This window comes from Thermobia domestica, chromosome 1 (genome assembly GCF_964235325.1).
Source record: "Thermobia domestica chromosome 1, izTheDome1.hap1.1, whole genome shotgun sequence".
NCBI classification, from domain to species: Eukaryota; Metazoa; Arthropoda; class Insecta; order Zygentoma; family Lepismatidae; genus Thermobia; species Thermobia domestica.
In genome coordinates, this window is record NC_137454.1 from 157886095 (window position 1) to 157900707 (window position 14613).

The window sequence follows — 14613 nt, forward strand, 5'->3', positions numbered from 1 at the left end:
CCCTACCAATGTTCTAGCCCAAATAGCCAGAGCCCTGATATATTTTTGCAAAGGGTTTGGACAACTTGGTGCAACGGTGGGACGAATGCCTGAATCTCAATAGGAATTATGTGGAGAAGTGAGGAAGGATCCATCTACACATGTATGTAAAGCTTACAATTTTTTTTTTTTTTTTTAATTTTCTTCAGCTCAGGGAAACTTACATACTGAACGTCCCTAGTAGCTATGCCATATGCAAGCAATACTGAACAAGTTAGATTTAGCGGAGATTCAGTTCGTTGAAGTAGGTATGGTCATTTGTTACTGATACTGAACTTACAGCAAGTGTCGAGAAAAAGCGAATAGTTTACGAAAATATAGAAATTCAGTGTTAAGACGTAAAAGGGTTTTCCTCCAAATTGTACAGTGTAGTTAGGTAGAATTACAGGCTGCTACTTAACATTGCATTTGTTTATATATACCGTAAAATGTTGTGAATAATATATTGGAGATATTAATCCAGTAAGAGCAGGTTTTAATAATTGAAAAGTTGTTACTAACTAAAACACTAATTGATGAATCGTGTAAGTAGATTTAATGAAATTTCAACAAAATTATTAGTAATTAAAAATAATAGCACTTCTGCACAATACAGTGTCAGATATTTAGGCATTGTTTCCTTGCATTACATTGTAATCATTCAACAATATGCACTTGGCACGTTAATCATCGAAAACTGAAGTTTACATGTGCTCTAGTATGTATCTTTGAAAGCGGAAGTGGTGTGAGCATTTACAGTAATTCTAAGTCATCATATAAACTTAATCGGGAGTTGCTGTTAGATTGTGAGCGATATAGAAAAGTGGTAGATGAATGGAAACTTCGGTCCTATGGAAACTTACTCGAACACCGATCTCCTGTTGCTCCAGCGGGTAATTGTTTTTATATATGATATTACGGAGTTTTATTTCAGGTACTTCAAGAATTCTTAAAATTTCGAAACACTAGATAAAACGTGCTAACTCGTAGTCTGTATTCTGACTTCAAATGTGGTACTATTATATGGACGAAATGCTTACTTGCTTTATTTAATAGGAAGACTGTCTCGTACAAAATTGTCCGAGCATCGAACGGTGATGCATGGGTTCAAGGCAGTGATGGAAAAATGTACTCCCCTAGTCAAATTGGAGCCTTCGTGCTTATGAAGATGAAAGAGACGGCCGAAAGCTATCTAGGTACTTCAGTGAAGAACGCTGTAATTACAGTTCCTGCTTATTTCAACGATTCGCAGAGACAGGTAAGATGCAAAATTACTTCAATTAAGTAATGTTTTCACGTATTAATAATAAATGACTAGTACTGGATTTCATCAACTCAAACAATGCCGACCATCTAAATAGATTTTGAAGAAATTGGAGTGAATGTTTACACTGAAGTATATTACGAAATAGATAATGCATTTGCTTTTGTCAAATGAGGCACAGTTTTGCTGAATATGTCAGTAATCTATTTTGTATGTAACGGGTGATCCAAAAGTCGCACACATTAAAATAATAATAATAATAGACAACATTAACTAATACTACTTAGTACTATTTGATGTAGTATTATATATTTTCAGTAATGCAAGTACGAACTCGTTTTACCATTTAAGGCCACTTCGTCGAGCACGTGTACACCGATGTTGATCTCATTTGTTATATTCAACTTCAGTTCCTCCAGTGTAGCTAGTTATTATATGCCTTAAAAGTAAGGTAACCCCACAGGAAGAAAGCAGGGGACGTCAAATCGGATACACATATGGGCTATAATCCTTTAAAGATGATATATTTGGAAGAAAGAAAAAAAATTGTAAATATAAAACACAGTGGTATTTTTTGTAATAAAAACAATTGCAATGACATATTGGACTCAGGTTTCTAAAAATAACCTTTCTTTTTAAAAACTGTATCCAACCTTTTACTAAGAAGGAAGATCACTAAATAACGAACAAACAAATCAATCTCTTTTACTTTTAAAACACAAATGTAGGTAATTTGTCGAAAGGATTGAATGATATTTTAAATTTTCAAGTTACGAAATAGTTTGCAACAATAAGGAAGCAATAATGGGTCACCTGAATGGGTCAGAATTTTTTCTGCCCTTTGTTTTCAAGATATCAAATTGAAATTTTGCACACGTATTGTATACATAACTACGTATTTTTCAAGAAATTTTCAGATCACTACGTGAACCCAAGCCGGACCAGAGGGGCGCACAAGTGTTTAAAAAAAAAATATTGTTTTCGGGAAAACTCCCGATATTCCCGTTTCTGGTGCATAATACGGACAAGCGAGTGGTACCGTTGGAAAGGTTGCTCTATTATTAAAAAAATAAAAATAAATAAATAAATAAACGAGGTATGAACATAATCTAACGATAAATAGTAAGGAAGCAGTAGCTCTTTGAAAGTCTAAAATTTACCTCAAAAAGTGGAAATCCCAAGAGGGTTAATGTGTGTTTAGTTTTAAGATGCGGATATAGTGTCCTAAATAGAAGAAATTAACTTACTTGGAACAAAACTACGTAATTGTTTCAAGTGCGTTAACATTCTGATAGATAAATTCAATATTTTGCTATTATTTAATTTCAGTATTTTGCTTTGTGTACATTTTAACTGTTTTATTAGTTTCATTTTACATTTCCTTCCTTTGGTCATTTTGTACTTCATTTGCTTTTCGTGAGTGTGAAACAATTTTTTTTTTTTTTTTTTTTTTTTTTTTTTTTTTTTTCCTATTTCAGGCAACAAAAGATGCAGGGCAGATAGCAGGACTTAATGTTCTAAGAGTAATCAATGAACCGACAGCTGCAGCTTTGGCATATGGAATGGACAAATCAGAAGATAGAATGTATGTCTTATTTTACCCTTCTTCTTAGTTAGTTGTAAACAGTTTTCGGGTAGTGTTCAAAAACTGTGCTTGTTAATAAGGCATCATTGTCTTAGCATATATTACGTAAAGTATACTGTGTTCAAAATGGTAGGCAGCATTATAGAAAAACTTTTTTTTTTTTCTTTCTTTCTTCGGAAGTGATCGCAGTTATTTTATCAGCACGTATGGGTTGTCAGTGGGCCATACCTGAGAATTTGGGTATTAATGTATCCATCTAGATTGAATCATACTTCACCACTCCGGTATCAATTATCGTGTTCCCTTCTGGCGTTACAGATGCCTTGAACCAACGATAATAGTCTTTTCAGATATCTGTGTCTTAAGGCAGCAGTTGCTGAACCGCTCTTATCTTTACAGGAGTACAGTTTCAAACACATGCGCAAGGCCAGTGGAAAGCGCAATGGTATGCGCACTGCCAATGGAAAGCCCGAACTGGCTCGAGAGTGGTCGCACGAATGTACATTTTAACTTTCACTACATATGCAGATTACACATCGATCAACTGTTCTTGTGTTAACAGCCTTGGTCAGACGCTTGATGTGTCCACTACACTACCTGTGGATGTACAGTCAGAATGAATATACGCTTTTGCAGCATATAGCCCATAGATGCTGTTAATAATAATAATAATCCCCAGTAGGCTGCGTAACTTTTTGAACATGCTATAGTAAGTGACCCGTAAAGTATGCGAAATCAGTCGACGAACTTACGAGAGACGTTTTCCCATCTTTAACTCAGATGCCTCATGTAGATTGTTTCTTTGAAGAGGTACCAATTTGAGAATTCTTTCATCAAAATGTTTTCACAAGGAATTTATGTAACAGAAAAATTACAAAAGCAAATTATATTGTTATGAATATTAGTGTCTAGATATTTACCTAAAGGAATAAAATATATGTTCGAGTCACACATTGCAGTGTAGTGTAAGTAGTTCTGACAGTTACGTATTTAGTGTAAACGTAGTTCTAAACTTAAAATGATTATATTCAGATTCAGCCTCATTTAAGACAGTCGTAAAAACTAGCAATTGAGTACGAATGCAAAACTCACCTTATCTGAAATTTGAAAACATGAAATGGGTACACTTGGTATTTAATCGGCATTTCAACTCTATATTTACTGAAATCTGTAATACTCCCAGCTAGTTCAAAAAACATCTCTGAAACTGTTTTATTCGCTTCAAATGTATTATTTGCATTGAGGAAGTTTTTCGTGATTTAAAAGGAAAAAAAAAATGTTGAGGGAAGGCGAGTTTTGCATTCACAACTTGAGGAGAGACTTATTTTCGTCAGCGTTCATGAAAACATTTTCTTAAGTTCAGAAATAGCCGGCATGTGCCAAGGCCGAAGGCCGAATCACAGAGGGAATATTAGAGTACATGGTTTTTCATTTTGTCTTCGTGAATATATATATTTTCTTCACAGGAGGAACCACATAGAGACTTAATCAGTAATATGAATGCTGTACTCCCACTAAACCATGGATACAACAGATGGCATACAACGTGTTTTTTTGACTAATTCACGCGTTGAGTTTCGACGAAAATCAATGTAGTACACTTGGTCTATTTTGTCTCGATCCTCTGGCTAAAACAGACACACACACAGCGTATTTTTATAGACGGTGAAAACCGAACACTTTCTCAAAGCAAATGTTACTCCACCACTAATATACAAAAAAATGTTCGGAAAATTAAATACTTCGTAATATTTTTTAATTTTCTATAGCACAAGAATGCCAGCTGAAACTTATCACAATGCAATCATCAATAAAGCACATAGCAACACTACAAGCCACATTATCACAATTACAAACTGAAAATCTTTCAATTGAAAATGCAACGTATCACGTGCTAAACACATGCGCAGCGAGAATACCGATAACGTGAAGATACTTGCATTATGAAAAATGTGGTACACTTTTGCAGGGTTGCCAACTGGTTGTGTGGAAAACATAAAATTTAGTTCAAAAACAGTAATTTAAGTCGATGACTGTAACTCGAAAGCCAGAGCTGAACTTCAGATTTTAATGTCTTTTTCGAATTTATCTGAGTAGCTACGCGTAGTATATTGTTAACGCTTTCACCTTCGTTGTGAGCGGCCCCAGGTTCGATTCCCAGTGGGGATACTCGGTCGAGGTGTGATAGCTTTTTCGCAAATGTCGGATTAGTACCTAACATAAATGCCCCAGACTCTTTCCTTCCTTCCCAACTCTTTTTTTCTTCCTTACCAGTTCCCAGTGATTACCGAGAGACGTCATCCTTCACACATGAAATATTAACATGGCCGTAGATGCCGAAAGCCCAGAAATCTAATTCCTAACCCTAACCCTCGAATTCAACTGCCCCAAAGTAAAATTTAGCTATCTTTATTTCTGTGACATTTTGTATGTTGAACAGTGCCATCTGAGGCAGGTACTTAAGTAGTGCGTGTATTTCAAGGTAGTTAATGATTTTAGTAGATTGCTTTGTGCTATTAATGACAAAATTAACTGATTATTGTTCTTGCTTTCAGTATTGCGGTTTATGATTTAGGAGGCGGAACGTTTGATATATCAATCTTAGAAATTCAGAAAGGTGTATTTGAAGTAAAGTCTACCAATGGAGATACATTCCTTGGCGGAGAGGATTTTGACAATTATCTCGTGAACTACTTGGTTTCCGAATTCAAAAAGGAGGTAAGTTCTGTTTTTAGAAGTTTGTAACCTGTGTAAGTGGCACTAAGTTAAGAACTCGACTTGTACAGTAATGTAGATCCACATTAAGTAGATAGTTGCAGTTTTGGGATTGTCTTCAGGCAATGAACCAGTTTTATTTTACATATATTCCTGTCAGTACTTCGATCTATTATTGTTAGAAGCACATAAAAATTGAAAAATTTGTTTCCTTCTTAAAGCTATCGAAGTACTGTTAGCACCACTAATAATCGCGCAAAGGACTCTCATTAATGATGAGTGTTACCAAGTTTCATGTTTAAAGTTGTATTTCCAGCGTATAATTTAATGTCTTTGTGGTGTAGCCTTCGATACACTGAATACGAAAGTTTTACGCATTATAATAGTCTAATAAATAAAAATGGATGTTCCCTACGTAATTATATGAATTTTGAATTAAGCAATAACATAAATATTATTAGGACTTATGGTTTGACGCTATAAAAAAATGAAATTATACAACGCAGTGATGATGAAATGACTAGATGTGCTAGTGTTGGTGTTTAATTGAAGTTGATTATACTGTTAACTAGATAGGATATATCCTTTTTATTTATTAGTCCATTGTATAGCTATGAGTATTCCGTTGAAGAGTACAGCACAAGTAGCCGAAATCATAAGCAGCAACTTAACTTCGAATACAAAGTTCCATTTTGTTAAAATTATTACTATTTTCCTTTTATGGCATGTGATCATTGTGATCATGACGTATTTCTAAAATCTCACTACAGGACTTCGTAGCCCCCCCCCCCTCCCCCCTTCCACACACAGATAATCCCTCATTTAGTTGTTTGGATTTTTAGAAAATACACGATACGAGGGTTGTTGGAAACCTTTTTGCAAGCTATTACTAACAGTGACCAGTGACACTACTGGTAAAATTCAGAATAATAGGCGTTTAAATTTCTTCGATTGTTTGTTTAAGGCTCTTCGCTAAGCTCATCCCCGCTTTTTGGAAATTTGGTGAATAACTTATACAATAAAAAACATAAGAGTATGGAATGTGAGCAGGTAATATCTACAAAATGCTATTAAATAAACTAATAACCGTTTCAAAACCTTTTCTTATAGGCCAGAAATTTGGATGTGCAGTTTGACAATTGTTGGGCACCCAAATTTTTACATTATACAGAGGACCTTGGAAACCATTATTAGTCCTTATAATTGGTTTTGTAGATACTGTCTGGCTCACTATATATATATATATATATATATATATAACGTTGTTCACTATAACTTGTCCAACAGCCGTTATGGATTTTTAAGCATTCAACACGCTATGAAATAATACAGTTTAACTTTACTTTCTACTATTAAAAATAATTGTTTAGTGTATATCATACTCTGTAAATTATGCAAGGAAGAATACCAAAATTTTCTTTGTTTTGCAGCAAGGTATTGATGTGACGAAGGATCCTATGGCCATGCAGCGATTAAAGGAAGCAGCAGAAAAAGCCAAAATTGAACTCTCCTCCTCTCTTCAGACTGATATTAACTTGCCATACCTAACAATGGATTCTTCGGGGCCTAAACATATGAATCTTAAAGTAAGTGTAATATCTAAGGTATCATATGAAATCTTCGTGAAAACTCTGAAGAAGCTATTGTTTTCAATAATAATAAATGTTCCAGATTTGCTTTTGTGTATGCGTGTTACTGAAAGTATGGAGATAGTAATCCAGTCCCAAATAGAACTATTTAGTACTCAGTAGAAACCGAATTATTTATACTTTAATAATGGCATTGGGTATATGGTCATGAGGCTTAGGAATACCGAAACGTAATTTGCTAACGCCAGCATTTAAGGGGGTGGCAAAAACTGCCCACTAGATTTGCATTGATGTGGTTTGTAATAACTTTACGTGTAACATGGTTCCTTTTCATAATCATAGTTGGTCAGAGTAGAATCTGATTAAAAAATAATGATGTCTTACCCATTTGTTCCTAGACTTCATTATCATAGTTGGTTTTAAAAAGGAAGTAAAGAAATTTTTTCCCTATATATTTCTTGTGAATCGATTTTTCGTGTTTTAAGTGGAGTTTTCTTCAGGAAACGATTAACTTATATATCACAGGTTATAAAAATTAGATTTTTCGTTGGTTTTTTTTTTTTTTTTTTTTTTTTTTTTTTTTTCGATGTTGTATTGAATATTTTTAAGAGAGAGCATATTTATATCATTCATATTTAACGAAGGAGACAGAAAAAAGAAAATGTCCTTTCGAATTGAGAACGTACGTTTCAGGATCATAATATTGCAAAGAAAAAAATGTAATTTTTTAGTGCTTACAAAAACAGTATTCCGTTAAAGTTGCCAGTGCTTAAATCTCAATTCAGCACATTCTTTACTTTGAATTCTGTAAGATAGTGGCGCCCTTAGATATTTACTTCCTTTCAATTTCAAGCAAAGAGGTTTTCTTTTTTTACTGTTCCTATTTTAGACCATTAGGAAGGCCTAGACGCAGATGAGGAGACAGTATTAATCTCGGAGAGATAGAAAGTGGAAACGAGATCCAGTTTGCTAAGGACAGAAGTCAATTTAAAGCTTTTGTGAATGCAGCATTGAAGTTCCTGATTCCTTAGAATGTATCGTTTGTGAAATTACTTCTTAGGTTCCTCTCTGGTTAAGTGGCTAGTAAATAAACTTTCTTTGTGCGTGGTCTCCTTTTAGATTCCCAGTAGGAAGTACGTGTCTCGGATACAAACCCAAGTAGTGATTTAGATCCCACATTTTCACTTCAAACAATAAGTCCCATCTTATTTAGCCTAGTCCAATCAGCCAATTTCTAATATTTTTTTATGTTTATGTGGTATTTTAAATGTATAAAAGTAAATTTCATTGCTATTTTATTTGTTGATTAATACTATTTTATAGTATTGAAGAAACTAGGCTATTTCTAAACGTGATTTCGAAAGGAATTTGCTATAACTATGTAAACTTCAAACTTATTCGGTCTTTGTGTTTATTTTACCTTATTGCATTTTAATATTGTTTTTTAATTTTCAGTTAAGTAGAGCAAAATTCGAAAGCTTAGTTGGTGACTTGATCAAAAAGACTGTTTCTCCATGCCAGAAGGCTTTGCAAGATGCAGAAGTTAACAAATCAGATATTGGAGAAGTTATTTTGGTCGGTGGAATGACAAGAATGCCAAAGGTAAGCGACAATCATTCGTTTTTGGAACAGTATTATCATCTCTATTTCTAAAATCAAGATTAGTTTGGAATGCTGAAGCTCTAAGTATGAAAACTGTAAGAGAAAATGCTTCAGGAAAAGAAAGAAGGGAAGGAGCCAATTCACTCGATATTCAGCTACATAGGCATCAAATTGAAAAATAGTTTTAATAATACTAGCGACATTTTGTGAAATTTTTGTACCACCCGTGTTAGTGAAGATACTTCAGTGAAGCAAACAGTTTATCACAGCTTAAAAGGTACTTTGATATGAAGGTGAGTAGGTGTTAAATATTTTATGCAGCACAACAAATGCATATCGAGAACTGAAATAATTTAAAATGCTTTCCGATTTATGAAAATATGTGTTACTTTGAAATAGATATGCAAGGCCTCGGAAAAAAACCGGCTTTTTTGGAAAAAAAACTCGGTTTTTTCTGCTTCGCTTTTTTGCTTGGGAAATTTTGGGCTTTTTTCAAAATTGTGCTTTAAATTGATAAAGCAGACTTTGTTTCGCTTCTCTACAACACAAAAACTCATTTAGTTAGTGGTTGGTGTAGGTAATAATTAGAGCAACCCACATTATGCTTTATTTTTTGTGTAATTATGTTTTATTTTTCTTCCAAATTATGCTTTTTTATGCTTTACTGTTAATTTCATTCATTGTTTTATATTAATCGTGTGTAATGTAAAATATTTACTATACATTAAATATTCTAAATATTTTGATCTATTTATTAATATTTTATGCAACCAGTTTATTTCATATTTAATGAAATTTCTACTTAATGCATTGTAAAGAGATATGCTTTACTCGAGTCAGTTTTTGTTTCACTTGTGTGCGCCTTAGAGGTGCATCGTATATACAGAAAGGCAAAGTAAAAGATATCACCAAAAATACAGAAAGTGCTCAAGTTCAAGAGGTACACATAACAATATAGAGTGGAGTTCTTGTGTACAATTCGTTGTTGGAGGAACGTTTTATTCATTTTCTTTTTTTTTTTTTCCTCCACATCAGAGGATTATACCGAAAAGTTTACAGAAATAAAAATTAGCTTTTCATTGTTGCATTGTTACGTTCTCAATGATTTTGCTTTGTAAATATTGGTTTTAAAAATAATATAGTAGGCCTGTGTTAAACTTGCAGTTAAACAGTATTTTCCAAGAATTGTGCTATATATTTTAAATTATGCTTTGTTTTATTTTCTAAAATTATGCTTTATTATGCTTTTAAAATTAGTTTCTTATGGACCCTTAAATAACCACAAGCATGTTCAAGGTACCGACCATATGTCTAAATTGCTATTATGCTTTTTATGCTTTTGCATTGCTCTAGTAATAATATAAAACCTAAAATAAACATTGAATTTCGAAAAGATTTTTTTTTTAAATTCTTAACAAATTTACATTATAAATTCCTAAGGATTAACCAATAAATGTAATAATTTTTCAACCTCTTATACACAAAAGTAAGTACTTTTATTTTAAAAAATGATACACAGATAATTAGCAAAATTGTATGTAGTATATCTACTTCAAAATATCACACACCCTCTTTTTGAAACAAAATAAAATTAAACATGAGAGAAATACATTTATATGATAATCTTAAAGGCTGCACATTAAGAGCTTGGTTTCGGATGGTTCTGCACATTCTTGAAACTTTAAGTTTTAACTTTCATATACATTGTATGGATATTTCGAACAAATATTTCATCATTGATCACATACGTAATAATCTGTTACCACCTATTAGGTGCTTCGGATCTGCAAAATTGGTAAAATTTCGAATTCTATAATGCACTGACTGTTCCTTAAGCTTGTTTAGAATCGGGCAAGTACCGAATTTTCTGTTCATGGATCATATGAGTAATAGACTGTTCATCTTATCGTGTGGTTTCCTAGGCTTATAAAGACCATCACAGTTTACCCAATCCTGAAGGTTTCTGAATTTTTAAGGACAGGAATTCAACTTTTTTAAACTATGGAATACATTTAAGAAGAGTGGAAAGAATCAATAACTGTTTCAATTCACAAGAAAGGCGACAAAACTTACTGTAATAATTAGCGAGGCATTTCCCTTAACATTATATTAACAAGATTGATTCCATATGCAGATGAAATTATTGGAGATTATCAGTGTGGATTTAGGGAAATCGATCAACTGTCGACCAGTTATTTACTATTTGATAAATACTTGAAAAGAAATGGGAATATATTACCCAGTATATCAGCTGTTTATTGATTTTAAAAAGGTTTAAGACTCGGACAGGAGGGAAGTATTGTACAGTTCTTACAGAATTCAGAATACCGAAAAAGCTAGTTAGATTAATTAAAATGTGTTTAAATGAATCCCAGAGTAAAGTCCGAGTAGAAAAATTCTTGTCCATGAGCTTCAATGTCGACGAGAATGGTTTGAAACAAGGAGATGAGCTATCGCCATTATCATTCAGCATTGTTCCGGAGCACGCTATAAGGAAAATTAAAGATAGCAACCAGGCCCTAGAGCTTAATGGTATTCACCAGGCTATGGCGTATGCTGATGATGTAAATTTAATAGGGGATGATGGGAGAACAATAGAAAGAAATGCATAGGCCTTACTAAACGCTTGCAGCGACATTGGTTTAGAAGTAAATGCAGAGAAAACTAAATACATGGAAGTTCACCGGGATCATAATACGGCAAATTGTGGATGCGCTAAAATATCAAACAATACTTTCAACAAAGCGGATACTTTCAAATATTTAGGATCAATATTAACAGACCAAATCATATTCACAAAGAAATTAAATGTCGACTGGAATCAGGAAATTCGTGTTATTATTCAGTTCAAAGTATTTTGTCGTCGGGAATTCTGTCGATGAATTTAAAGCTTAAAATATATAAAACGATAATCATGCCTGTTGTTCTGTATGGTTGTGTAACATGGTCGTTTGCGATGAGGGAAGAACGCAGAATGAGAGTATTTGAAAATAAAATCCTGAGACGAATATTCGGACACAAGAGGAACGGGAATGGGGGAAACTTCATAACGAAGAACTGCATAATTTATACGGTTTACCAAACATCGTTACGGTCATCGAGTCTAGGAGGCTCAGGTTGGTAGGTCATGTAGCCAGAATGAAAGAAGGTAGGAACGCTTCAACGCTTCAAAGTTTTAACTGGGAATCCAATCGGAAAACGTGCATTAGGAAGACCTAGGCGCAGATGGGAGGGCAGTAAGATGGACCTCACAGAAATAGGAATAGAAAGTAAAAACTTGATCCAGTTGGCTAAGGATAGATGTCAGTGGAGAGCTTTTGTGAACGCGGCATTGAACTTTCGGATTCCATAAGCAATATATAGAGAGAATATATTTAAGTTAAGCACAACTGCACAACAACCATGAGTGAGTGAGTGGTTAGTTTTTGCACTTCTATCGGGAAGTCCAAGATTCAACCCCGAATTTGAGCATTTTGACAAAACTTAAAAAAAATCTGTGTATGTAGAGATAGTGCATGTACTGTGAATCCTGGCCGACTTCCTTTATCGTTTTTAAATCGTTGTTATTACTAATTACCAGCAGTGACGGATTTGCGAAGGGGGTTAGGGCGGGGATGTCTTACAGATTGAAGCCTGTATCCCGAAATTACGGAATTTCTAAAAGAATCGAAAAGCTCTCCTCAAATAAAAATTTGGTATTTTTAAAAAAACTAAACATTAATATGGAAAAACCCTCCCAAAATACTTTTCTAAATCCGCCACTAATTATCAGTATAAAATGATCTTCAAGGTTGTATCCGGAAGATTATTGCTGAATACAAACAATACGTAATATTAGTTATGCCTATACTCATAAACTTCAAGCTCCTCCCAAATAAAAATTAGGAAATTTTAGAAAAAGCAAACATTAAGCAGAGAAACACCTCCCAAAATACTTTTCTGAATCCGCTACTGATTATTTCTATAAAACTGTATTCATGGTTGTATCCGGAAGATTATTGCTAAATCATTGCACAGCTACAGTGTAACAAAAATGTGGAAGTACGCTCTGACAGATATACTGACAAACGTACGCTCTGACGGATATATTGAAAAACATAAGTTTAACTTATGTGCTGGAGCTAGAGTAGGCCTGCTAATCTTTAAGAAATCTTTAAGGATGACTGAAAAAGAAATGACGTAGATAAGAAAAAATGTCGATAACTCAGAAGTTAAAATAAAGTTAAATAACCTCTGCAATTGCCCTCAAATACTACGTACTGTATGTTTACTTTAATTCATAAAACATGTGCTCCATCCATCATGATGGTGAATTCCAGAGCGAAATATGGTATATAGGTCATGAAATCTTATTTAACTTTAGAGTATACTATAAGAAAGCTATTCAAATAGAAAAATCATGAAAATGAAAAAAGCCAAAATTTCCAAAATTCTCGTTTTTTTTCCCAAAAAAGCCGGCTTTTTATGTGCAAAAAACCATCGATTCAAAAAAGCCGGCTTTTTTGCATCTCTACTTTGAAATAGCTGTTTGTTTGCATACAACACAACCTTATTTTGAGTAGTGGTTTACTTCTTTTTCTAGATTTAAAAAAAAAAAAAAAAAAATGCGTATTACTTTTTATTGTAAACATTATAGACAGGTAACGCTCATTGAAAGTTAGCTAGTTCCACAGAAAGTAACAAATATACAGGAAAAGTTGAACAGCTAATATGGCTACGATACGAGGGCCACTATTTATATTTTGAGCCTTGATTGTAGTTAGGCGCTAGTTTTTGTTTGCATAGAAATGTCTGACATTGTTGACCATTACGTACTTCAAATGTTTTGTCAGTAGCTTTATTTGTGTTGTTTACGTTGACTTGAAGAATGCGTGACAACAGAAAAATGGAATGAACTCGTGAAAATTTTCATGCGATGATTTATTACGATTTTTGACGTGGATTATCAAGACAAGAGTGCATCGATAAACTTACTTCCACATTTGGCGATGAAACCCCATCTTATGCCACTGTGAAACTCTGGTATAACGATTTTACTTGTGGCCGCCATTCGCTCCCTGCCGAAATTCGCGAAGATCGTCCAAAATCAGTTGTTATTCAAGAAAACATTGATGCTGTACGAAACCTAATACTGCAAGATTGTCATGTGACATACTGTGAGATAGAGGCAACCCTATGCTTTGTTCCACCATAGAGGTCTGCACGGGCCGGAATTCTTAGCCTGACCCGGCCCGGTCCGTGAATTTACAATGTGAGGCCCGACCCGAGTCCGAAATATGTTTTAGCATTTAGGCCCGAGCCCGGCCTAAGCTTGTGTGATAATCAAATGAGCTCGAAATAAGCCAAAATTACAGAAACTTAATAATTAACGCAAAATAGTATTTTTATTTACAGCAATTAGAGGTTTAATTTTGCAGTTGTGCTTTAAAAGTTCTCCAGAAAGAACGGTCCAATAAACATCATTGTACAGTATATTTACAAAGTTAGGTCCGAGAAATACTCGTATGGTTGTATATTTAAAAATTTACGACCCGAGCCCCAAGTTATATATGCTTTGTAGGCCCGAGCCCGTGCAGACCTCTATTCCACCACTATATATAAAATGTTACGTGATCGTTTAGCTGTGAGAAAGGTTTGTTCTCGTTGGATCTCATAATTTGACAAAAACTCTAAAAGAAGCACACGTCGATTGGTGCACATAAATGATCAATAAATACAATGGTGGTGCTTCAAAAGACGTATACAAGATTGTAACAGATGACGAATCATGGATATATGCTTATGAGCCGGAACGTAAACAGCAGTCGACTGTATGGGTGTTTCAAGATGAATCAAATCCA

General features: G+C 34.0%; 1 protein-coding gene across 1 annotated transcript in view; it reads left to right on the forward strand.

The window, feature by feature from the left end:
• The window catches only part of Hsc70-5 (Heat shock protein 70 cognate 5), a 45639-nt gene that overhangs the window by 15002 nt on the left and 16024 nt on the right, over nt 1–14613 (forward strand). Inside the window, exons 5-9 of the mRNA XM_081765068.1 lie at nt 1075–1276; nt 2761–2867; nt 5423–5585; nt 7013–7168; nt 8627–8773. Of these exons, the coding sequence (XP_081621194.1) occupies nt 1075–1276; nt 2761–2867; nt 5423–5585; nt 7013–7168; nt 8627–8773 (775 nt within the window). The remainder of the gene's footprint in view (nt 1–1074; nt 1277–2760; nt 2868–5422; nt 5586–7012; nt 7169–8626; nt 8774–14613) is intronic.